This window comes from Amborella trichopoda, chromosome 6 (assembly GCF_054954075.1).
Source record: "Amborella trichopoda isolate Santa Cruz 75 chromosome 6, AtrichopodaSantaCruz75HAP2 v2.0, whole genome shotgun sequence".
NCBI lineage: Eukaryota > Viridiplantae > Streptophyta > Magnoliopsida > Amborellales > Amborellaceae > Amborella > Amborella trichopoda.
The window spans coordinates 35,069,611-35,094,823 of record NC_142341.1 but is presented as its reverse complement, the minus strand read 5'-3'; the positions used below and the strand labels follow the sequence as shown (position 1 = coordinate 35,094,823).

The window sequence follows — 25,213 nt, the reverse complement described above, 5'->3', positions numbered from 1 at the left end:
TATTTGGTTCATATATTGTATTTGGACACTTGTGAATAATTCGAGTAGCAATACATAAGAAAAGATAGAAAAATTTTAATCAGTATTGACTTGTCAGGTCACATAGTCCACCTTTCATTGGTGTCAAAGCTAGGACTTCTTGCAGTCATTTTTTTTGTTTTTATTTTTTTTTTTTTTTTTGTAATTTGGTTCAAGAGTCATGGTCGCATAAAGTTTTATGGCCAAACCCTTGAAATAAGAAAGGTTTGATGGGAGCAACTACACGTCTTGGAAGCATAACGTGGGATATGTCCTCTATGAGGAAAATCTCCAATACATGCTTACCCATAACCCCTTCACCTGTCCCAAGATGAAATGCCTATGAAAGGCAGTACGTAAGAGATCATTATGCACAGTGGGAGCCGAAGAATATGTTTGTTACGCATAAACTGCTTGTTTCGATGCAAAATTCCTATGCATCGAAATACGAGAACTTGAAGACTGCGAAAGCAATCCATGACAAACTAGAGAAGGAATTTGATGATCCTTCTCTAGTCAAGCAAACCTTTGTATTGAAAAAAAATATAACGATCTGAAAATGGTGGAAAGAGCCAAGATTAACGAGCACATGCACATGTTCCAAGCCCTAATACGTGAGCTCGAAGCCATCAACATGAAGCCCACCGAGCCTATGCAAGTTTGCTATCTTTTGAACACTCTCCCTACTTCTCGAGAGGTGTTTGTGTCATCTCTCTCAGTCCGAGAGACTGCTCCCAAGTTTGAGGAGCTTATGATCCTCCTCAAGGCCGAGGGAGAGTAAAAAATGTACATGATGCACCGACACCACATAATGCGGTGCATTTGGCTAACTTTAAGCCTAATGCACATAGTTTAGAGAAAAATGGGTAAGGCCAAAGGAAATTTCCGTCACACCAAAGAGAAAAATAAGGATAATATAAAGGGGGAGAGGGAACCAAAAATAGAGAGCCCAGAGAGAAGTGAGAGTGCTTTAAATGCGGTAAAGTGGAACATAGCTAGATTCTATAGAGCGAAAAAGAATAATGATGGGGGGAATAGAGAACATGCTTGTGTGGTGTTTGAATCTATACTAGCTGATCCCAAAGGTGCTACTTGGTGTTTTGACTCGGGTGCTACAGCCCATGTGTCAAACTCCAAGGAAGGATACTGCAATTTCCAACCCTTGGACCCTTGTAAGAAATTCATATACATGGGTGGAAATCAAAAAGCTAATATTTTGGAATTTGGGGACTATGTTATGTATTTGAAAAATCGAGGTGTAATGGTCCGAAAGAAAAAACTATACGCTCCAGAGATAAAGAAGTGTTTGGTTTCGGTTCCAAAATTAGCTAAGGCCGGCTATGTCACCATTTTTGTTGCTGAAAAGGTGACGGTTAAAACTCATGGGGAAGTCGTTATGATCGGCATGCTAAAGGATGGTCTATTTGAAATTGCAACAAAGAATCAAGTTGCTTGTCTCGTCCTCTGAATGTGAAAATGATACTTGCTTGTGGCACATGAGATTTGGGCACATAAACCATAAAAGAGGAGAGATTAAATAGAGATGGTTAACTTGAAAATTATAAGGGCGACTTATCCAAAGTATGCGAATCACATGTGCAAGGAAAATTGATAAATAAACCCTTTATGAAAGCTCAAAGAGCCTCTACATTTTATAACTCAACCACAGTGTTATTTATAGTCCCATGAATGTGGCAACCAAAAGCTGCAAGAAATATTTCACCACTTTCATAGATGACTACTCACGATATGGCTACATTTATTTGCTACATTTCAAATCCGAAGCCCTAGACGATTTTAAGGAATATAAAGCCAAGGTAGAAAACTAAATCAACAAAAAAAGTCCTAAGAACCGATAGAGGCAGTACGTATTCTTCACAACTCTTTAGAGAAATGTGCATAGAGCGTGGAATAATTCAACAACTTACAATGCCTTTTACACCACAACAAAATAGTGTAGCTGAGAGACAGAATAGAACCTTGGTAGAGATAATGCGGAGAATGATAGGATATGCAAAGCTCTTCCTAGAATTCTGGGGAGAAACAATATTTACAATGATATATCCTCAACTGCTCTCCCACTAAGGCAGCCCGACATACTCCACACAAAATAATCAATGGTCAATCTCCATCCCTTGACCATTTAAAGGGGTGGGGATGCTCAGCCGATGTTCTCATCCCATATCAAAACCGAACACCGTAAAGTGCATAATTATAGGATACCCAAAACATGGTAAGGGTTATCGTTTCTTCAACCTAGAAAATTGGGCAATCCTAGAGAGTAAAGATGCCCATTTCTTTGCTTTTTTTTAAGATTGTTAACTATAGGATGCCCATTTCTTCGAGGATGAGTTTCTCGCAGCAAAGTGCAATCACAAGAAAGCCGATTTTTTTGAGACGCCTAGTGATTGGGCTAAGACCAATGTTTTAAAATGCGGCCGCATAGCCGCACCATGCGGGATGCGCTCGCATCTGCATCCCGTTCAAGCGCATATGCGCTTTTGACAGATGCGGCCGCATATGCGCCGCATCAGGTCGCATCCCGCATCATGGCCGCATCAGACCGCATCTCGCCCGCATCTGTTTCCACAAAATGTTTTTTTGATTTTGCCTCTCGGAGAGGGACAAAATGGTCTTTCTTTTGTTCCAATGTTTAGGGAAACTGTTTGGGGGGTTACTATACCCCCTAATCAAAGATTTCCAGCCACTTTTGTGGCATTTTTTGCATCAAATCAAAGGAAAAAAAAAATTTGGCGAAAATTTTTTTTTCATCCAAATCTTTGATTAGGCGGTTGTTTGAATGTTCATCTAATGCCTTTTATTGTTGATTTGGGGATGTTAAGGTGAATTTGTGATAAGAAATTGGGGATTTCAGAGGCTGTGAAGAAATCAAGCACTACTTCACAGAGTCGGTAACGTTTTATTCCTTCTTGTACAATAATACTGTTATACTTATTTTTGGGGCAGTGTCTTCTTCCCAATCTTCTAGTAACAAAGATCCGGCTTGGAAATATGCTAAACTAAAAAATCTGAAAGATAGAAATTGTGTGATATGCTTGCTCTGTGGAAATACTTATATGGGTGGTATTTTCGACAAAAAGAGCATTAAGCCGGAATTTCTGGGAATGTAAGAGCATGCCCACAAGCTACAGATGATATAAAAAGGCGATTAGAGAATATTTGGATAGATTGAAAAAAGATAAAGAAAAAAAAAAAAAAAAAGAAAGGAATTACTTGATGATATGCAATTATTTGATGATGTTGATGATCATGGTGATGATATCTCTGAAGTTGCTATGAGGTAAAGGGGTACTCGTACTCCAACCTCAAGAGAGAGGGTTATAAATTTTGGTGGTAGTGTTGAGAGAGGAACACCTCTCTATAAGGGGCTAATGGAGTCTTTTTTCATCCCTAGCCCCGAAGTTGTGGTTCAGGAGAGAGAAAAAAACAAAACAAACCACAATTGACAATAAATATAAGGAAGAACAAAGGAAGTCGATATGTAAGTAGATTGCAAAGTGGATTTACATGGCTGGCATTCCTTTTAATACTATAACTCTGGATAGTTTTGCATGTATGGTCCAGCCAATTGGGCAATATGGCCCAGGACTTATTCCTCCTTCACTACATGAGGTTAGGGAGCCCTTGTTGAAGGATGATGTATTTGATGCAACGTCATTTCTCACTCTTCGAAGCCTAGCCAAGCAAAAAAGTGCCTTGAAAACCATGTTTGCTTCAGAGCAATGGAGTCAAAGCAAATAGTCAAAGCATAAGGATGGGAGAAAGGTTGAAAGAATTATTTTGAATACATCTGTTTGGAGTCAAATAATTATTACATTGGAGGTGGCTCGCCTTTTAGTGAGAGTGCTTCGACTGGTTGATGGTGATGCGAAGCCCGCCATGGGCGACAAACATGAGGCAATGATTAGGGCAGGAACCAAAATAAAAGATGTTTTAAAGGATGATGAAAATATGCGCAAGGCTATGCTTGAAATTATTGATAGGAGATGGGATACCCAGCTTCACAAGCACCTCCATTCACCGGTTATTTTCTAAACTCATCTCTTCACTACAAGCACCCATCCATTGAGTCAGATCGTGTAATAAATGGTGGGTTTTTAGATGTGCTGGAGAGGTTAGTGTCAGACAAAGATATCCAGGATGAAATCCAGAGCCATGAATTGATTAAGTTCAAGTTAGCCTTGGGAAGCTTTGGGAGAGATATTGCCACTCGAAATAAGGATACTACAGATCCAGGTAAAGGCCAAAAGCCCAAAAATAATCTTACTTGTCTCTTACTTTATGTATAGCTCCATTGTTTATTTTATACCCTTAATTCTTAACTATATTCTAAATTATAAAATATTATACAGCTGCATGGTGGGCATTATATGGAAGCGAGACCAAATCTACAACTTCTCGCTATTCGAGTGTTGAATCTCACATGTAGCTCATCTGGTTGTGAGCGCAATTGGAGTGCATTTGAGCATGTACGTCCTTTACTCCTTATTCCTTGATCCTTATTTCTTGAATTTCAATTTTCTAATCTAAAATCTAATTTATCTGATTTCAAATTTCTACCACAACTCCATACAAAAAAAAGAAATAGGTTGGAGCGGAAAAAGTTGAATGATTTGGTTTATGTGCAGTATAACGAGCAGCTTAGGAAGAGGTATGAAAATCGCACGAAGCTTAACCTATTCAATTATATGAAGCTGATGGTGATTCCATAAGTGAGTGGACCGTGGATCCAAGACAAGAGTGTGTGTTTGAGGGTAAGGATCTTACATGGCTTGATGTCGAGCTAGCAACAGGGGTTAATGAAGAAGATCAACCTAACACTAGAGCACAAAGGAGCAGAGGAGCTGCTGGGTCTAGTCGCACTCGCACATTAGCTTTAGAGGTCGAGGAGGAAGCTGACTCAAAGGAGACCGATGAAGAAGAATACATGGAAGCCGTCGAGGATGATATTGATGATGCGCATGACGACTCTCAAGATGACTTGTCTGATTGATATTTGAAAAAAAGAAGTTCAAATTTCAAAATTGACTCTCAAAATGGATGATTGTATTAAATTATTAACTATTAACTCTTCTTGAGCTTGACTTTTGGTTTGTATTTTGTAATATCACTATTTTGTACTTATGGTTGTACTTATGGTTGTTGATGGTTGTGCTTATGGTGCAAATTTGTGCTTATGGTTGTTGATTGTTGAATGCTTTATGAAACTGGTTTCAAGTTTCTAGTTTCTATCACGAGATAGTGGGTAACTGGATACAGAATCTCCGACAGCTAATAGTTTTGAAGTTAATCATTAAACTAAAATACCTACTATCACATATATCACCTTCATATTTTTTCTATACATTAACTTATTTCTTTAGATTTTTTAGAATTTTTTTACATTTATTGACCGCATCATCGCGATGCACCCGCATCCAGGCCGCATCGAGCCGCATCGGCCCCCCACCGCATCAGAGCCACATCCCGCATTTTAAAACACTGGTTGAGACTCGAGAACCCAAACCACAAACCCTTGAAGAAGCAACCAAATTAAAACACCACCTGAATTCTTCACTTACCAGGAGGGACACTATGAGAGAATTGGGGATGAATCTGATAATGCGCCTAAAACCTATTAAGAAGCCTTCTCCAGTCTTGAGAAAAACCAATGCGATAATGCCAAGAATGAAGAATACCACTCCATTATTTAAAACCAAGTTTGGGAATTAGTGCCTCTACCTCGTGACTGAAAACCTATAGGATCCAAGTGGGTGTTCAAGAAATAATTGAACTCTAAGGGAAAACATGAGAAATACAAAGCTAGACTTGTAGCCAAAGGGTTCACCCAAAAAGAAGGGGTAGACTACAATGAAACATTTTCTCCATTCGCTAAATTTCCATCCGTTAAGATCTTGATTCCCATAGCAGCCCATTTTGACTTTGGCCTCCACCAAATGGATGTAAAGACAGCATTTTTAATTAGGGAGCTTGAAGAGGAAATTTATATGAAACAACCTTGGGGCTTCATAGAAAAAAGAAAAGAGGACTTGGTTTGTAGACTTAGAAAATCCCTTTACGGCCTTAAGAAATCTTCGCGACAGCGGTACATAAAATTCCAAGAGACCTTGTCAAAAGCAGATTTTATCTCTAGTCAAGAGGATTACTGCATTTATGTCAAGGCAAGTCGGAGTGATGTGGTGTTTCTCATTGTATGTGGATGATATGTTGACTGTTAGTAGCTCGATGGCTCTAGTAAAAGAGACTACGGATTTCCTTTTGCAACACTTTGATATGAAAGACTTAGAGGAAGCATCATATGTGTTGGGCATAAAGATAATAAGAAACAAGCAAAATAGGACCATTCAACTTTCCCAAGCAACCTATTGCAAAAGGGTGCTTGAAAAATTCGAAATGGACGAATGTAAGCCCATATCTACCCCTATAGACAAGAAGACCAAGTTAAGCCTGCAAATGTGCCTGAGTGATAAGGATGAGGTTGAGAGGAAAAACATGGAGAGAATGCTATATTGTCACTCATGTACGTCATGTCAGGTACAATGTCGGACCTGTCATTTTCCATGAGAGTGATTAGCCATTTTCAATGCTCCCTGGATTGGAACATTGGAAAACGGTTAAAAGAGTACTCAGATATTGGAGAGGGACCACAGATTATGCGCTCACATGTGGAGGCCGGTCAAACATAGTCATACAGGGGTACTCAGATGTTGATTATCAAGGAAACCCTGATAACATGAAATTGACATCTGCTTATATCTTCATGCTAGGTGGTGGGGCACTTTCTTGGAAGTCCAAGAGGCAGGACGTGATATCCACCATTGAATCTGAATATGTGGCATGAAGTATGGCATCCAAGGTGGTTGTATGGAAAAAAAGGTTTTGCAATCAACTTATATTCAAGCCTATGAGTTGTTCGTGTGTGAGAATCTTCTGTGACAACCAGTCTGGAGACCATGTCATGAAGGAGCCAAGATTTCACAAGAAATCCAAGCACATTATCACCACATCTGAAACCACGTACAACTCGGCGAGATAGAGGTCACGCATCCTACCACAGAAGCCATGCTTACAAACCCTTTGACCAAGGGGCTGGTGGCAAAAACGTTCGCCAAACATGTACATGGGAAGGGGCTGAGAAAGAGTCGGGAAGAGAGATTGTAAGGCCTTCAAAGGCCAAGTGGGAGATGTTGGGGTTATATGGCCATTTAAAGGCCTTATGAAAGCATGTACTAAAAGCATTATAGTGAAATGTTAGCTCTAGTGGGAGTGTGGCCCACTTTGGACTATGAGGCATTGTTAGTGCTAAGATTCATCTGAGCTTTGATTGGCTGCGGCTCAAAGATGACTCTCTGCAATACTGGACTATGATGGAAACACCCATGGATCATAGTATTGGAATGGGGCCTGGACTTGACCTCAGGGAGTGGGGTGAAATGTAAACCATGAACTAGGATCGTGCCTCCTTCTATTAGTTGACTTTGATAGTCCAATCATGAACCCCTGCAAAGGGCTATGGGTCAAAGAAACAATTGAGCCCGTTTGAAAAGGTTCAGTGAGATACGGCCTCCAGAAAGGATGAAGTCCTCAATATATTTGTTGTAATCCTAACTCCATGGATCCAATTCCCATTAGACCTCTCTGATATTTTATTTTATTGAAAAATAACTTTTAAATAAAAAATTATTTTTTTGGTTTTATTTTACTCAGAGAAAAATAAAATGTCCGATGACATCATAAAATTTATTTTAATACTTGTAAATTATACTTTATATATTGGGAGCCAATTGGGACTTATTGGGCCCACCAATTAGTGAGGAGTGGAGCCCACATGGCCACCTATAAGGTGGTGCGCCCCACCTTATTTTCTCACCTTCCTATTATGTGCCTTGTGTCATAAAGCATGCAATTGAATGGAACCTTATAAGATAGAGTTGGTATAGAGATTTTGATTGATTTCAAAAGGGAAAGTGTAAGAAATTTATTAAATTTGATTTAGTATTTTCTCTACATAATAGTTGATAAGAAAGGAGTTATGAAAACTGAGGGATAATGGTTCCACCTCATTCATTTTAATCATAATGGCTTATCTAAGGAATGAATAGATGAGATCTCTTCACCCCACAAGTCTCCATTATCAAAGGTCAAGATTAAATCTCATAATGATGGAAAAACCCTAGCCTTTGTGCTATATATACTAGCCATAGGGGGCCTCTTTTCTCTACACTTCTTACCTTTGACTTTTTCTCTCTAAGCCAAAGTGATAGCACAACCCTCTCTGTTGGGTTTTGTGGCCTTTAAAGGCCTAGAGAGCCTGTAAAAATGATGAATAGTGGAATATGCACTTCAGTGGGAATGTGTATGTTGATTGACCAAAGGTTGAGCAGTTTATGGCCCTGGTCACATCCAAAACTCTTGGCCCTGAGCATGTGGTACAACCGAGAAGGGTTTACAGTGGGTCATCCCTTGTCGAGGTCAAAGAGATGCCTAGGGATCATGTTTGTAGGCCAGGAGAATAGTGTAGTCTCCTGCGAGCAGTTGTATGCCTGTGAGAGCAACGGTCAAAACCTTAACATACTTCCGCACGATATGTACACATGACAACCACATGGGAAGCAGCCCTTTCTAGAGGGATACGTGTACATGTGCATAGAGAGAGCTCCCTTTGTACTGAATGACAAATGCTAGATTTTATATTAAAGGGGGAATTGAAATCCACATTCCAGAATCATAGTCCTAATGTTTATTATCCAACTTTGACAAACCAATCATGAGCTTTTGCAAAGAGACTATGGGTCATGGGACTTTATTAGGACACGCCCACTCTTATTTTAAACTTTATTTGTTTGAAATTTAAACTTCCTAAATCTAAAGATGGAAATCTAATGAGATATGGTTTCTCAATATTGTGGGAATTCTATATAATTTTTATCAAAAAAAAATTAAGTTTGATTCAAATTCAAAAAGATAAAGTTTAAATTTGATTGGATTTATTCAAAATAAGAGTGGATTGGGTCAAACTATAAAGAGATAAAGATCCTAATCTTTCAACCCAAAATCATGATGGCTGATTTTTGGGATGGATGGCTCTAATTAATCTCTTACCCCACATATTTATTATTTTTCCTAAAAGGTTTAGTTGGAAATTAGATAAGGGAAATCCTATTAAAACTAGGAGATAGGTTTTTCTAGATTTCTTCTATTTAAAGACCGACTTTGAACTTTTTTGAGATCCAATCGGATCTTTTTTCTCTCTCCCAAAGAACCTTCTCTCTCTCTCCCTCACGCACCAAAAAGTGCGGATCTCTCTCTCTCCTTCACACACCAAATTGGGAGGATCTCTCTCTCCCCCTCCCGCACCAAAAAGTGGGGATCCCTCTCTCTGAGTGAATCCCTCTCTCTCCCCTTCACGCACCAAAAGGTGGGGGATCTCTCTCACGCCACCTTCTCTCTCCCCTTTCTTCCATGCACAAACTAAAGAGAGACCTCTCTCTCATATGTCTCTCTCTCTTAATTTTTGGGCATCATGCCACCCTCTCTCCAGCCTAGAGAGTCACGCACTCTCTCTCCTCTCTCTTGTTTTATTTTGAGTAATTCATTTTTGAAGAAGAAAAAGCAGAGGAATTAAAAATAGGTTTGTTGTTTTGAAGATCAGCCTATTTTGTTCCTATAAAGTTTCCATAAACCCTATGTTATTCTTGAGCTCTCTAAAACCCTAGAAGAAGAAGGATTGCCTATAAAGCTTCCTTATCTTAGAATTTTCAGCAACATCTTAAAGAGCAAAAGTGCGTCATTGGTCAGGTAATCAGGTGTGGGTGTACCAAGTCCTGGTTAGCTAACTTCAGGAATCTTCAAGAAAGTCTTATCAGTAGTTTTTATTTATTTTTCAGTTTTATTTTTTATTTTTCTGTAAATATCCAGGAACTTATTGTGTTAAGAATTGCAAAAAAAGTTAGTTTAACGTTTATGGATAATTTCTGTCTCTTGACAGTGAAAATAAAGATCCTAAGTTGTATTTAGGGCATTGTTTTAATTTTTCAGCAATATATTTTGGCACATATAAGTGGAATTCAAGTAGTCGAAATAAAAATAAAATAATTTTTTAATTTAATACCTTGAGTTCCACATAACCACACCTTTCACGCCCAAGACACAAAGCCTAGCCATAGGTCTTGGCCTTGTGCTCAAGTGTTGAGTCTTTGTTTAGATTATCCCATGTTGTGGTTTCTTCTAGTTTTGCCTAGGCTTCCAAAGTTATGAGACAAGTTTGGACCTAGATCCTGTGTGGCATTCGAGGAGGAGACCCGGCATGGGGTGTGCTAGGTCCTTGAGGTAACCTAAGGCAAGGTATGAGGTAATTTCCCATTTTATGCTCTCTTGATTTAATTGCATCTTTATATAATTTTCAGATCTATGCTATGAATGTAATTTTGTTTTAATGGCAAGTAAGTGAGAGTCCTTGGCATTTTATTTGGCTCATACATTGTATTCGGACACTTGTGAGTGATTCGGATGGCAATACATAAGAAAAGATAGAAAAATTTTAATCGGTGTACACTTGCCCAGTCAAATAGTCCACCTTTCAATGCGGCCAACCTTTCGAGCATTGCCTATTGGTCATGATGAGTCGTTACTTGGAAGGCATACCTAGGGCCCTTAAGGTCAATATAAGGAGAGGAACCACCTCATTCTCTACAACACATTCTAGCCTCTCTATCTTACTTCACTCTCCGTCATGCCTCAATCTCTCTATCTCTTTCTCACTCTCTCCTCTCTAAACACCAAAAGGTGGCACGCACCACCCTAAGCTACTAAGGGTGGCACACCACCCAAAGATAATAGAGAGGGGCACGCCTATCCCACAGTAAGACCTAGGGAGGTGCCTTTCAAGGTATGCCCTAGGTCTAAAAAAGGGTCTAGAAACGGTAACCTTGTTTATGCTCCCAAAACCCTAGATCTGAAAGATATCGCCTAAGGAAGCTTTCAGACCCAGAAAATTCATCAAGACCAATAGGATCATCGGTCAGGTAATTGAGTGTGGGATGTACTAAGTCTTAAAAGGGTGACCTTAAGCAAATTAAGTAAGTCTTCCTAGCTATTTGGTTTTATTTTTCAATCATACTTTGCCTGTTATTTGTAATTCCAAGAACATTATTTGTACTAAAGTTCATAGTCAAAGCTTATTTTTTAATACTAGATTGTGTCTATTCTATTTGGCAGTGAAAGCAAAGATCATAGGTTGTATTTAAGGTTTATATCTTATTTACAGTAGTGTTATATAACACCTTTAAGTGGAATTCAGATACATTAATAAAAGAAGGTGAGCTTTCTAAGGTTCCCCTACTGTATAAAATATATATACTTCCCCCTTTCCAACCGTTCATTCTGAATGGATGGCTGAGATGGCCCCAATCACAATGTCACGTCTCTACACTATTTTATTTTTAATTTTTTCTACAAAATATTTTGACACCAAATTTTAAGCGTCCATTCCTCTCTTAAACTCACATTAGAAAAAATATTCCCAATAAGTGCGCCACATTGAGAAGATGACACGTAGCAAATTTCATATTCAAACAATTATTAAAAAAAAACTAAAAATAAAATACTCTAAGACATCGAATCTCGATCAAATAATCAGTGGCTCACTTGAGCTAAATTGGATGGATGGATGAAGCAGGAAGTATATATTTTCTATGTTGTAGGGAAAGTATAGAAACCTTTCCCATAAAAGAAAAGATATCTTATTCCATTGAATTCCGCATAACCACTTCTTTCAAATAAAAACCATATGACTGCAGTATGAGCATGCCTTGTATAATAGAGTAAAGACATGAAATCAAATAAATGAGAACAATTCTAAATCGAAACATAACAGCCACAATGGTACAGTCTATGAATACAAAACCGCTTAAAATTTTGCTAGCTCACATGACTTAATCAAAACAAAAACAAATAACAATCAAGTTCTCTAAATTAGCAACTAATACCATAGAAATTGGTTACAAATTCAGAAGTGCATTCAAAAATATACAAGAGATGAAAATAGTTCATTGAATCTCGGAAGATCCAAAACTAAAATCCCTTCACCTGCTAATTTTAACAATGTCAAGAGAATACATGCCCTTAGAAGGGTTATAATACCGTTGCTTCACATATCCTGAGTCAATAACGTACCTGCCAAAAAAGGGTAATTAGCATTGAGATAATCGAAGGCTTGAATCAACATAAACAACAAAATTTAACAAAAATAAAAAGAAATAATCATTTGTAATTCCAATATTCCAAGTTTATATGGAAAGATATGTGTAAAAAATCAAATGAACACATAAACCCAGCACGCCAATATTTACATGTATAAAAGAACAAATTATACGTAAATCCGGCATGCCAATATTTTTCTGGGATTGTTAAATGCAATCTCAAATTACTCGAATTACAGTATTCAACGGTTACCTAATACAACAACAAAGAGCATAGGCGATCATCACAAAAATCCCACAGGTTCCCTCCAAAGGCATGACGAACCTTGTTGTGGGGCAAGATCGCTAGAGAAATGGCTGCCCAAGCCTCGATAGCCCAAAGTAGACCCCACAAGGTAACTTCCTGGGCCATACATTACACCAACCTGGTCTCACTAGTTTGACAAAAAACCTAGCAACCTAACCCAATCAACTAAAATTCAGTTGATTTGCAGGGATTAAACTGTGTCAAATGAGTTCGCTCTAGGTCCACAGGTCATTCTCAAAAGAATAGCAGTTCAATAAACATATAATATAGCTCAACAAGTCATTCTAGAATGAACTAGTTAGGCCTGGATTCTTCATATATTTACTCCGCTTTGTGGCTGTTAGTTCTAAACCCATGGTTCACAGAACTGTTCTACTGGTTTTCCCAGTTTTTCACATGCAAATATCTTCACAAGGAACCTAAGGGTACATTATTAGAATAGATAAAAACCTAGGAATCAATGCAAGACATCCTTAGGGGCAACATTCCCTATGTGCATAATGTGTTTTGGACTATAATTAGAAGTTTATCTGGATAATAGATTCAAAAAATAAAAATTAGAATTAAAGTGGTAAGCGAATAAAAATTTGATTATGAATTTCCACTTTTCCTCTCTATTTTTTTGACCTTTTTATGAAACTTCCCTTGTTTCCCAATTTTCTTTTAAAAATCTGTCTCAGCCAATGCAACTGATCCAACTAAAAGAGGTGTCCACACGAATATCAATATGAGAAACTGTCAGTTTTAATTAATGTTCAGTTCACTTCCAAGATTATTAAAAACGAAAGACATCCTAAAAAGAATGCTGAACCATCACAAAGCCAGAAGGAATCCCAAACCATAAAGTGGTGTTAGAACAGTGTTTAAGTACAGAGGAAGCAGATTAGAGGAAAATTTATGATGAACAATCTCAACAGAAAGGCAACGGTCAGCAACAATTATGGTCCCACCAACAGAAGTAAATATCTTCTTACACAACTCCATCCACAGTCAAAGATGTTTCAGCAATATTTGTGGCAACAATGAATCTCCGGCAATTTTGGGGTGCTGGTTGAAATACTCTTACCTGCAGCAAAGCAAAAAGAAAACCATCGATAGAAAAGTACATTACAAAGAAAAGGATACCTCTCAATATGAAGAAAGCAAACCCATAATCAGATGCAATTGCTCATGAAATGAGAGACTAGGCCAAATGCCTTGGTCGTAACTCGAAACATGAAGATGAAATTTGATTTGGTCCAATCAGGAGAAGCATTACAAAGAGATTAAGGGTGGCTTTGAAAACTGACCACATTTCGGGCCTGCCATATATTGATGAACACACAAAAACGTGCAATTTGGAAGTGGAATAAAAATGGAAAAACCAGTTTTATCCCATCGACAAAGGAGCAGTCTTCTGAGTGTCCCCAATACCATACCACAGCTGGAAAGGGAATCCAAAGCACCACCCTCAACCAATGGTGACAATGCTGGATGTGAAAGATTAAGCAAGGATGTATGATATTTATATTCGATCGCAAAGGTTTATTTAAGGACATTAAAATGCATTTTTGAAAGAAAATATATTATAAAGCCTCACCTGCATCTCCGGAGGCAAGGAGCCATGAAGCGGAAGGATTATGGCACCCATGCAAGAGCCTTCCTCCAAACTCCGAATTCTCTCCTCCAACTTTGAAACTGTTTTTTCTATATCTTCCTACACATGCATGGATAAAAAATCATTCACAAGAAGACAGGATTGAAGGGTTAAATTAACAAAGAAACTGACAAACAAGTAGATTCATTTTGAATGCTAAACCACATTACGCACTTGTCCTGTCATGAATAGTAAGACATCCCCCGGCGGTTCCTTGACATGTATATCTATAATTAAAGTTACAAAGATCAGAGCCAAATAAAACTTTTGCAACATGACTCTAACAAACTAAGCATTTCAAAACAACAAAGCAGCCCAAAGTACCTTCTGTGTAAGGTCACTGTTCTACAGCTAGGGGTAGAACATTTATAAAAGACATATACATGGACAATGTAGCAGATACATGACAATGGGAAATGAAGACCGGTCATCCCAATAAAACAAAGTTATTGTACCCCACGTATCCAAACATTTGTCAATGTTGGTGATGTATACTTCAGACGAACATCAAGTGGAAACCAAATAACTTGAAATAACAAATCCCAAAACATATTTTTTGGGTAAGTGAATCCCAAAGTATTAAGCGTGTAAATAAAACAAATGTTAAGGACACAAGAAAAAAAATTCCACAAAAAGATTCAAAACATGAAATTTAATAATGGCATCAACCATTGAATATAAAGTACTATCATAGGCCAAACATCCCAATTTTTCGGGTTAGGAATAAAACTCCCTTAAAAGTTACCCAAGAATAAGTAGGATGCCTGCTTGGCATTCCACTTTTCACAGGTGCCTTTTCAGGAATCAAACCCCATGGGCAGCAAAAGTAAAGAAAGCCTCTTTCGGCACAACCACAGGGAAAAAAACAAACATCTCAAGCATCATTTATATGGAATGATGAACGACATACTTCCACAGGCGCCCTTAGTGGTAGTAAAAAATAAGGCCAAATGAGGCTATCAAGATATCCAAAGGGACTTTAAAGAACAAGGTAAATGTAGAGATTTCATATCACCATGACAAATGCGCCCAGTGTTTCCAAAAACGCTCGGTGGCCAGCCTGGCGCTCTCTGGTGAAAAGTTGCATATATATCTTGTTAATTTTGTATTTTTTGCATTTATATGTATTCTAACTAACATTTTCCATGCGAATATATATACATGAATGTTGAAACACATTTAAAACTTCAAACCATTGAAAGTTTAGTGGAAAAAAAGTCAAAAACATAAACAAGTCGATGGCGTGACAACCTCCAACTATCTGATCCAAACTAAGTTTGGCGTAATCCATACTGACACATGAACACTATCACAACTAAACATGATGAAATACAAAAGAGAAGTATAAGCTTATGGATGAAATTCCAACAATGAAGAGAAACCTTATGGATGTTTCTTGAAATCTCCGATTTTTATTTTTATTTTTTTGATTCACATATCTCAAAATGAATAGATTTGGGGGCCTAGGTTCCAAATTTTTCACTTTGAGGGTTTAGACTACCACCACTAGCCTTTTATGAAAAAATTGTGGGCCAAAAAGACCGGGCACTTTACTCTTGAAAAAAGGGCCAAGTACCTAGGCAGCCACCCAAAATAGGGTCGGACGCCTGCCTGAGACACTTTACGTACTTTTCTAAACAACTTCTAAAAATCCTAAAAATATAAAAAGCTCTTAGATCCCTAAAAAAACATCTTCATCATCATAGCATTTTCCCAATTAATTGGAGTCGGCTATACGAATCCTGATCTGCCATTTTGCTCTATTAAATGTCACACCCTCAGTGGGGCCATAAACCCCCATATCTTTTCAGACTACTTCCAACCACGTCCTTTTGGACCTACCCCTTGCCCTTTTCAGTCATTTTACTTGACCTAACTCACACCTCCTAATAGGTGTTATACTTGGTCAGCGCCACACACGGCCAACCCCTCTAAGTCTATTCTCTCTCATCTTGACGCCTATTAGTGCCATACCTAAATTCTCCTTGAATGGATTCATTTCAAATTCTATCCCTTGTAGTCTTGTCACTCATCCATCTCAACATCCATCTCCGTTACACTCATTCTATGAGTATATTGTTTTTGGTCTACCCAACAATCCACCCCAGAAAGCAAAGCTGGCCTCGTAACTGTCCTATAGAACTTGCCCTTTCGTTTCATTGGTATGCGGCGATCACATAAAATTCCAGTTACACATCTCCACTTCACCCACCCAACTCTAATTCTATGTGCGGCATCTTCCTCAATCGCTCCATTTTCCTAAATTATCGACCCAAGATATCGATATTGTGGTCTTTTTTATACTTCCTAGCCATCGATCTCAACTACTTCCTCATTTCTACCTATATTATTGCTAAATTTGCATTCCACATAATTTGTCCTAGTCCCACTAATTTTAAAACTTTTGGATTCTAGAGTATCCCTCCAAAGTTCCTAACTTTGTTTTGGGGTTGTTTTGAGTCTCATTACTCAAAACTATGTCATCTGCGAACAACATGCACCATGGTACCTCATCCTGTAGGTGCCTAGTTAAATAGTCCATAACTAAGACAAAGAGATAAAAGGTCAATACCCTAAATAAACCCTTGTTTATATGCGAAATATAGGAGGAAATAGATTACTTAAAGTCCTACCCCGATGAGTGCTTAAACGTGTTAATTTAAATCTATGGAGAGATGGGTTCCGTCAAATTCCAATATATGAGAAATAGATATCACAAGAGACTTCTATCTCGCAAATAGTCAGCCAGCGACTCGCTCAAACTTGTGTAAAACCAAAGACGCTTCACGAAATAGTAGAGGAAAACAACATAGCAAGTCTTTGAAGGTGTTTAAAAATAAGAATAAATGAACAAAGGAAATAATAAAACATTAAAAAGAACATAAATACATCTAGGTCGGGCCCTCAAGCGTTGCACCGAGTTGAGGGCCTTGAATATGACATTTTGCAAGTTGAGAATAAACTTGCTCAAAATTACAAAATTCAAACCATAAAAAATTAGAAAATTTAAAAGTCTAACAAGCTATGTATTAGTATTAGTCACCAACTCACCATATTTCATAATAAGAGAAAAGTTTAGGAAGCTTCTTCAAACCACAAAAAATACTTTTGATTATCAGAAATAGGTATAGCTAAGAGATTGAGGGCTTAAAGAAGTGTTATTTTAACTTTGGGGGGTTGAAAATAAAATCCCACAACTTATTTAAACCTTTTTGGGGATCAAAATTACCCCTTTTGCCCTTTTGGGCATCATTAAAAATAAAAAACAGGCCCACATCCCTAAGCTCCCGCCCAGGTACAGCCATCCAGAATGGGGTGCCCAAGTCTAGGCGTGCAAACAGAGGTGTATTGGGCACCTAGCCGCTGGGTGCACCGTTCTTTAAACCTTGATTGATATATTCATAAACTTTTTTGAGAAACTATCAAGCAAAGGGTCATTGTATGTTGATAGAGTCCGTTCAGCCACTTAACTTGTTCAAATTGCATCGATTCATCCCTATAACACTGTTGAAATTCCCTTGGCTAAGCCCAAGAATGGAAGATGGGTGCATCTTCAAAATGAGCATTTAATTTGATGGTTGAACCAACAACTTCACCTATTGATTCTCCTTCGATTCCTTCTTGTTTATCATCATAGACCGTATCTCCCACAAGATCTTATTCTTCATCTAAGCACGTATTAAAGATTGGTTATAAATCTCAATCTACCACATGCTAATTTTGGATATAACCTGCACTAAAATTAAGAATGTCCTCCTCCAAATAAAAAACCAAGGCAATTTCAGCAGGGTGATATGGTTGAACCAATACAATTTTAGCTTGTTTATGCGACTAAACCAAATGTACATATCATAATTATTCTATCGACATATAATGACTTTTTCCTCAAGGGATTCTCAAAAGAGTTTATGAACATATCAGATGATTTCAAAGCCCCAATCATAATGCAAAAGTATTGTATTTTGATTAGGCCAATAACCCACAGTTCCAAGGATTCAAAGCACAATTTTCTGGTTGAAGGAGGTTGTGGAATAAACACAAAATTCATTTGAGCCTACTTCAAAACTCAAGGACAAGTTTTCTACAACTAAGGTAGATTGGTGTAGGAAAAAATTATTCTTAGTTTTAATTTTTGTTTAATCTTAAGTGATGCACATTTTAATTTTAATTTTAGGGTTTATTTTTAGGGTTTTAAAATTTGTTGGGGTTATAGGGTTTTTATATTTTTAAGATTGTTTAGTAGTTTAGAAAAGTACTTAGAGTAAAATATCAGGGGTAAGATTGTCATTACGAACTTTGTGTTTAAGTTAGGATTTTGGGGCTCATTTTGATCATTGTATAAATATTTAATGTCCTTGAACGTTAAATACTACTATTTAAGAGGTATGGGGGGCTTAAAGGGGTCATTCCACGTAATTTTACAGCAAGGAGAGAGAGAGAGAGAGAGAGAGAGTGGTCTCTAACTTGAAATCCTAGTTTGGGTTAAGGAAGAATCCCTAGGTTTCTCGTGATTGTTGCCTGTGTTTAGCTTGATGTCTTGCTGATTCTTCTATGCACTTTCAATTTCCCTCTATCAAAAACAGGGCCACTTGCAGGAGTATAGGGACGAGGAAGAGAACATATAACATGACAAGGCAACTCACAGGAGTATAGGGACTCTTTCATCCTCAATATTTGTAACAACCAGGTACAGCTGCATGACTCACAAGTTCACAAAAAATCATAACTATAGTAACTTGGTATCAATTGGTAATCAACTAAGGCTACTTCATCCCACTCGATTCTTCAAGATTTTGGAAAGCATTTGGCTTTAGCAAGTGACTCATATTGCTTGACAGTATTAATGTCTCGCAAGGGCTCAATTTATAGGATGCGCACGACATTTAACTAAGAGAACAATGTCAACCAAGCCTGTGTTCTAATATGAAGAGGTATTCCATAATCAAAGAAAGGTGTACCAATAATCATAGACTTAACATGATAAGGAGCCATAGTTAGCAAGTCTCCGTTTAAAACACGATATTTTCAAAAAATCTCCGAGTTTTTGAAATCCGTTTAGAACTCCGAGTTTTTCAAAAGATCTTCAAAAAATCGCGTTTTTTTCACGGAACCGATGTAAACCCGTATTTATTTCAAAAAAAAGTTCAAAAAAACTTCTTCCCTATAACTTTATTTTTTCATCAACTTAGTATTATTGAATTTTTATTTAAAGCTAAGAAAATTAATAGTAGGAGTAAATTAAGAATCTTGATTTAAAGTAAAATTCCACAAAACGCTTCACCAATAATTTCCCTTAAAAAATGATTACAAAAAATTACAAACAATATATTCCCCAAGAAATAAGATATCAAAACAATTGTATATCTCAAAATAATAGGCAGAGTTAGAAGACTAACCCAATGGAAAATATTTTTTATTTTTTCTGTAAATCCAGTGGATCCTTATAAAGAGCATTTTGTGAGAGATTCGAAATTGCTTAAAGATTTAAGCAGCTAGGAATTCAGCGTGAGATTCAAAATTGCTTAAACATTTTGTTGCTTTCTTTATATAAAGAGAAGTTTGATTATTCTTATTTTTTCTTTTTTCATTTTATTGGTGTTTACAACATAGTATTTTGGATGGACAGCTATTTTACGTATTTGGGTCTGCATTTTGTTTTAGTTAATTGCAATCCTATACTGAGGGTTTTTTTGCGTTTTTTTTTTTTTTCTTCAAACAATAATCCTATATCTTAGTTTACCATTATTGTTATCTACTAATGTAGTTCTTGTGTTAAGTATTATTTATAATTTCATTTTATGCTCTAAATAAATATGTGATATATTTCGTGTTGTGACAACAGAGTAAGCACTGTTGTTGAACTTATTGAAAGTTTAGACAATAAATTGTCGAGTATCACTCTAACGACACTAGGTAAGGTCAAAAAATTATTGTTCAATGGCTTTAATGTATCTTTACAATAACTGCAAATCATACTCCTATATTATGTCATCTTTACATATCTGATTTTTTCACTCCATTTTTTTGAGACAAATTCGAATTATTCATGACTTTATAACTTACCACATTTTTTGGCAATCTGTATTTTTTACCCTATTTTTTCCACCGACTTTTTCAAACAACACCAATTCATTGCCAATGTTTTGGCTTGCCGATATATTATTATTCCCCCGACTTGCTAACTATGTAAGGAACATAATCAAGAGAACCAAATAATGCAAATCATCAAAGTTTGAAAGTTTATTCTGTACAACTATACTATGTAAACAAAATTTATAGCTGCATGCTTACCAATAGCACTTTTCAAGGAAGATTCAATATAGTTTTTTGGGGGTTCACTGCTGTAAAATATTTCCACGGGGAACAACTTCCCAGGCACCGCAAGAATTGGACAATCAGAGAAGAAATTTGATACTTTTGCCCCATCCAAAGTTGCTGATGTGATTATAACCCTCAAATCTAGATGCCGTACCCGAACCAAGTGTTTCATCAAGCCAAGCAATATGTCACTACAATCAAGAATATGAGAAACTAAAATTAGAAATCCATGGGCAAATAAAGGAACGGAAGAAGGAAGACCCTTGACCTGGATGGTCAGGGTAGCGGCACCACAAGTTGATGTCAAGGGTTCCATACCTACCCGTTAAAATGTCTACAAAGAAAAAGGAATGAAGGAAGGAAACTATACCATACAAAGATGTTAACTTAAATCAAATTAAACAGGACTTCTCTTTATGTGGTTAGAAAGGAGCCAATGAATACTAGGAAGGCATATACGAGACCACTGTGAGATAAATGACATTTACACTAAGCTGAAACTAATAAAAGAAATATGGCAAGTGTGAAATAATCAACAAGAAAGGGGATGCATAAATGTCAAAAGGAATAGTTCAAAAAAAAAAATTCACAAGGTGTAAAAAGTGAATAAAAGGAATTAAAAATCACAAACATAATGGAAAGTTCTATCTATTAGAAACTTTCTATTAGAAACAACCAATCTCCCATTTAAATTTATGCATTGAATGATAAATGGTCGCAAGAAACTAGTAAATAAACTGATTCAAAGTAAATGTTTCACAGACAACTAATGAAGAGGAAGATTAAGACTACTGCTCATATTTTTTGAGAGAAAGATGACTATATTAAGTGTAGGTATTGTTACAAAAACCCCACAAGTTGTGGATATAGGAATCCCACAAAGCAGGTGCTCAGACTGTACAAACAAAATGAAGTAACCATACAACCAAAAATTCGCAACAGAACTTAAGGGTCGAATTCAGAGATCGTGCCTACCTATTTGTTGCAACTAGATACAAATTTCCATAAACAGAACAAACCGATCTCAAAATATATATAAAGCTAGATGCCAACTTTTGTGCTCGCCAGCAAAGTATTTGATGTTCTAAAATGTCAATCAACACTCATAAAAATATTGCAAAACATTAAGCGTACGTGTTTAAACTCCTCTCATGAGCTTCATCCAATATGATGACAGAATATTGCTTTAGCTCTGGATCAGAAAGGTTTTCACGAAGGAGACAACCATCAGTCAGGTATCTGAAAGTTCAAAGAATTTTTGTCAGAACAACTGTACCTCAAGATAATTCAAATCAAATTTCACTGAAAAAGTGGGTTAGTCAAAAAGAAAGATACATAGAAAGGAATATAGAAAATACTTTATGCGAGTTTTATCTGAAGTTCGGTCCTCAAAACGGATGGCATACCCTACTTCCTCTCCAAGTTGAACACCTAACTCATGCGCAACTCTCCTATGAGCAAAACAGTGAAACTTCTTTACATAACTCAAAAACTATTAAACCAAAGAAAAGACTGGTACATCCACAAATTAGACCGATAAAAAAACAGCTAAACACGATATTGGTAATCTTTACAAGTATAAACATCATTCTATTATTCAAAATTTCAAGCAAAAACAAATTGTCAACTATCCCCTTAAACTACAACTGCATACATGCATATGTATGTGTAAGGAATAAAGTATTAGCACATACACCTAGAGAAATCTCACAAATCATACAATATGTGAAATTTTCTAAAAAGAGGAAATTCTAAAATTATCTACTACCAAATCAGTCAATCCAACTAGAACAATGCTACTTTGAGTAGGAAGAGTTAATGTCTAGCAAACTGACTAACAGGACATCTACAAGACTAAGAAAGCTGATAAAGAATCTCAGTAATAAAGCTAAAAAATTAGAATAGCCATGAAATAGGGTAAATTCACATTCACACTCAGAAGCACTGCTCTTTCAGTCAGCAAGTGATGGCCTGCATGCACATATTCTAGGAACAACTGCATCAAAAAGTACATTGGATGCTGTGTATGGATCCTCCAATACAATGTTTTTTAACTCGCCTCAGGCCCCAAACTCAACCCTAGCCTGAGCGAATAACTTGGCGGAGTCCAAGCAGACCTGATTAAGTAGTTTACGGGGCCAAAAGACCTTAAAAAATAAAAAAATAAAAATAAAAACAATTTTTTAAAAATAAAATAAAATTTGTAAAAGTGAAGAAAAACTAATGGCAACATAAAAAGTCCAAAAAAGCTAAAAAATATATAAAACATGGATTTAGAAAAAATTGATTTATGGTTCGAGATATTTTAGAAGATACCAAAAAAAGAGGAAAATATGAAAATAGGCTATATAAAAAAAAACTCACAAATCATTGTTAAAAAATCCAAATTTTTTAAGATATAAAAAAATCATTAAGGGGCCCGAATTGGATGTCAAACCCACTTACTCGGCTCAACGAGGAGCCAAGTTTGAGTGGACTCGGTGGAGTTTTCAGGCATTGCTCTTACCACTGTTTCAAAAAGCGGACCGCCCAGCGCCTAGGTGGATATCCCTGGGCGCCTGCCTGAACCCACCTAGGCAGCCGCCCAAGGCTTGGGCCCTACCCAAAGGCAAAAATGCGGTTCCTTGAAGGTATTTTTGGGTTTAATACTAAATGGGCAAAATTGTGGGTTTTAGGTTCATTTGAAACCTAAACCCCATTAGAGGCTATTTTAGAGTGAGAAAAACCAAAAAAAAATATTTTTCTACTGGGCCGCCCAAGTTCTGGGCGACCTGGACCCCCCCGACCGCCTAGGTTCCTCCTAGTGCTTTTTGAAACACTAGCTTTAACATGTGAAACTACTTCCATATTACACTTAAAATCATAGTTATATTCTAATACTTTTATTTCTCCTCAAATGTAGAGACACGTCCTTGTCACAATATGTTCAACCTCACAAAACTCGATTGTGAACCATCATACATTGAACCCATGAGTTGTAAGATTTTGCCAACATTCAAAGTCTCAGTATGCGTATAACGACATTGACAACAGGTAAAACCCATTAATACTTTGCCCTTAAGCATAAATTTGAAAGGGGAAATAATTGATCCATATTCAAAAGCTAAATCCCATCAAAGATAAACAAAAACAACAACTTCAACGTGGCACATTACAAAATGTTGCTGATGCAGGGAGAAAATAAAACCAGAAAAAATAACAATAAAAAAAAAAATTTGAGAGAATATACCCTCTCTCAAAGGTCTGAGAGGGAATCTATCGCAATGACCAAATTCTATTCTACTCATTCACTATTTAATGAAGAGAGATCTCCCTTTAAATAGACTAAAAAGAAGATAAACAATAACTAAACAAAAAAACCTCTGGACTTTTCCTACTTTATCTCTTCTCTCTATTTTCTCTTTTAACCTATTTTTTCTCATACCTATTTTCTCTCTCTTAACTTTCCGTGCCAAAGATTTTATTATAAATAGACAGAACACCTATTTTCTCTCTTAGCCTGTATTCTCTAATATCTATTTTCTCTCTCCTAACTTCACGGGCCAAGGATTTTATTATAAATAGATAGAACACGTTTTACCTAAAGCCTCCAACTCCCAAAGTTAGTTATTGTTGAAAAGATAAACCCCTAAAATTAACATTTATCTTATTTATATTCCTCATTTTAGAGAATAACGAATCCAATTGATCAATATCAAGCCCAAAATAAACTCATGCCCGCCTAATTATCCCTGCATACCTCCTAACTCAAACAAAATTAATAATAATAAAGTTATAATTTGAATTTTGAAATTTTTTTTCGCAGCATCAGTTTCAAAAAGAGAAAACTAAGTTTAAAGAAGATGAGAAACAGGACATGCCACAAGTTCCGCTCAAAGAAACAAGTCCCGTTCCCTAATTCATCAGACACCGTGTACAAAAGAATGCATCGATACACAGCAGAAGAGAGAGAGACCTGGAGACAGAGACAGCGGCCACGCGTCGTGGTTGAGTGACGGCAATTGCTCCACGATCGGTGTAGCCGTGCCTGTCAAGGATCTGTGAGAGCTGAGTGCTCTTGCCAGAGCCAGTTTCTCCTATTATCACCACCACTGGGTTCTCCCTCACAACCTTCACGATCTCTTCTTCGAACTTGCATATGGGAAGCTTCTCTCTCATCTCTCCACCTCTCTCTCACACACATGAATAAAACTAACAACTAACAACAAGAAGAAATGAAGAGGAAATTCAAAAGAGCAGAGCGAGTGAGAATGTTCTCCAGGTTCCCTCCTCTTGTAGATGCATCTAACGCTAAATACTCGTCCCTCTCTTTTACATACACAGGTGGTGGGCGGTATATGCCTCATGGACAAGGGAGATTGTCTTTTTAATTTTATGGAAAATATGGGATTGTAAACAAGGAGACCATTCCCTTTACACTTACATGAGGAGGTGACAATTATTTATAGGAAAATTTTTATATAAGGTTGCTATTGAAGTAAGGTGCATCTCAAAAATCCTACACTAGAAGAGTGTTTCGGCATAGGAAAATCATCTAATTGATCATCTCGACCTCGAGATGAATGGACATGAAGTAAAAAAAAAATTCAAATCCAAAAAATAGTGTATTTTGTAATTTATCTGGACCCTCTATTTTCAAGATTTTCAAGTATTTTGTAATCTGCTCAATCTATAATTTTTAAGATTTTCAAGTGTTTATTGATCTGCTCGATC

The 25,213-nt window shown here is 36.9% G+C and overlaps 1 protein-coding gene across 14 annotated transcripts in view; it reads right to left on the bottom strand.

Annotated features, from left to right (window-relative positions):
- Positions 1-24,928, bottom strand: part of LOC18435047 (RNA helicase family protein) — a 100,468-nt gene extending 75,540 nt beyond the window's left edge. For 7 of the 14 annotated variants that reach the window (XR_016057892.1, XR_016057893.1, XR_016057890.1 and 4 more), the window contains exons 1-8: positions 24,456-24,917; positions 21,859-21,951; positions 21,635-21,739; positions 20,474-20,691; positions 14,357-14,409; positions 14,126-14,242; positions 13,521-13,612; positions 12,127-12,213 (exon numbers count right to left, since the gene is read on the bottom strand). Coding sequence is in view for 9 of the 14 variants with exons in the window: in XM_020667740.2 (XP_020523399.1) it covers positions 12,127-12,213; positions 13,521-13,612; positions 14,126-14,242; positions 14,357-14,409; positions 20,474-20,691; positions 21,635-21,739; positions 21,859-21,951; positions 24,456-24,658 (968 nt within the window). In the remaining 5 variants the exon portion in view is untranslated. Of the gene's footprint in view, positions 1-12,126; positions 12,214-13,520; positions 13,613-14,125; positions 14,243-14,356; positions 14,410-15,197; positions 15,253-20,473; positions 20,692-21,634; positions 21,740-21,858; positions 21,952-24,455 lie in introns of those variants that run through there. The other 7 variants (XM_006845104.4, XM_088869906.1, XM_088869909.1 and 4 more) reach the window with 7 other exon arrangements.
- Between the last annotated feature and the right edge of the window lie 285 nt (positions 24,929-25,213).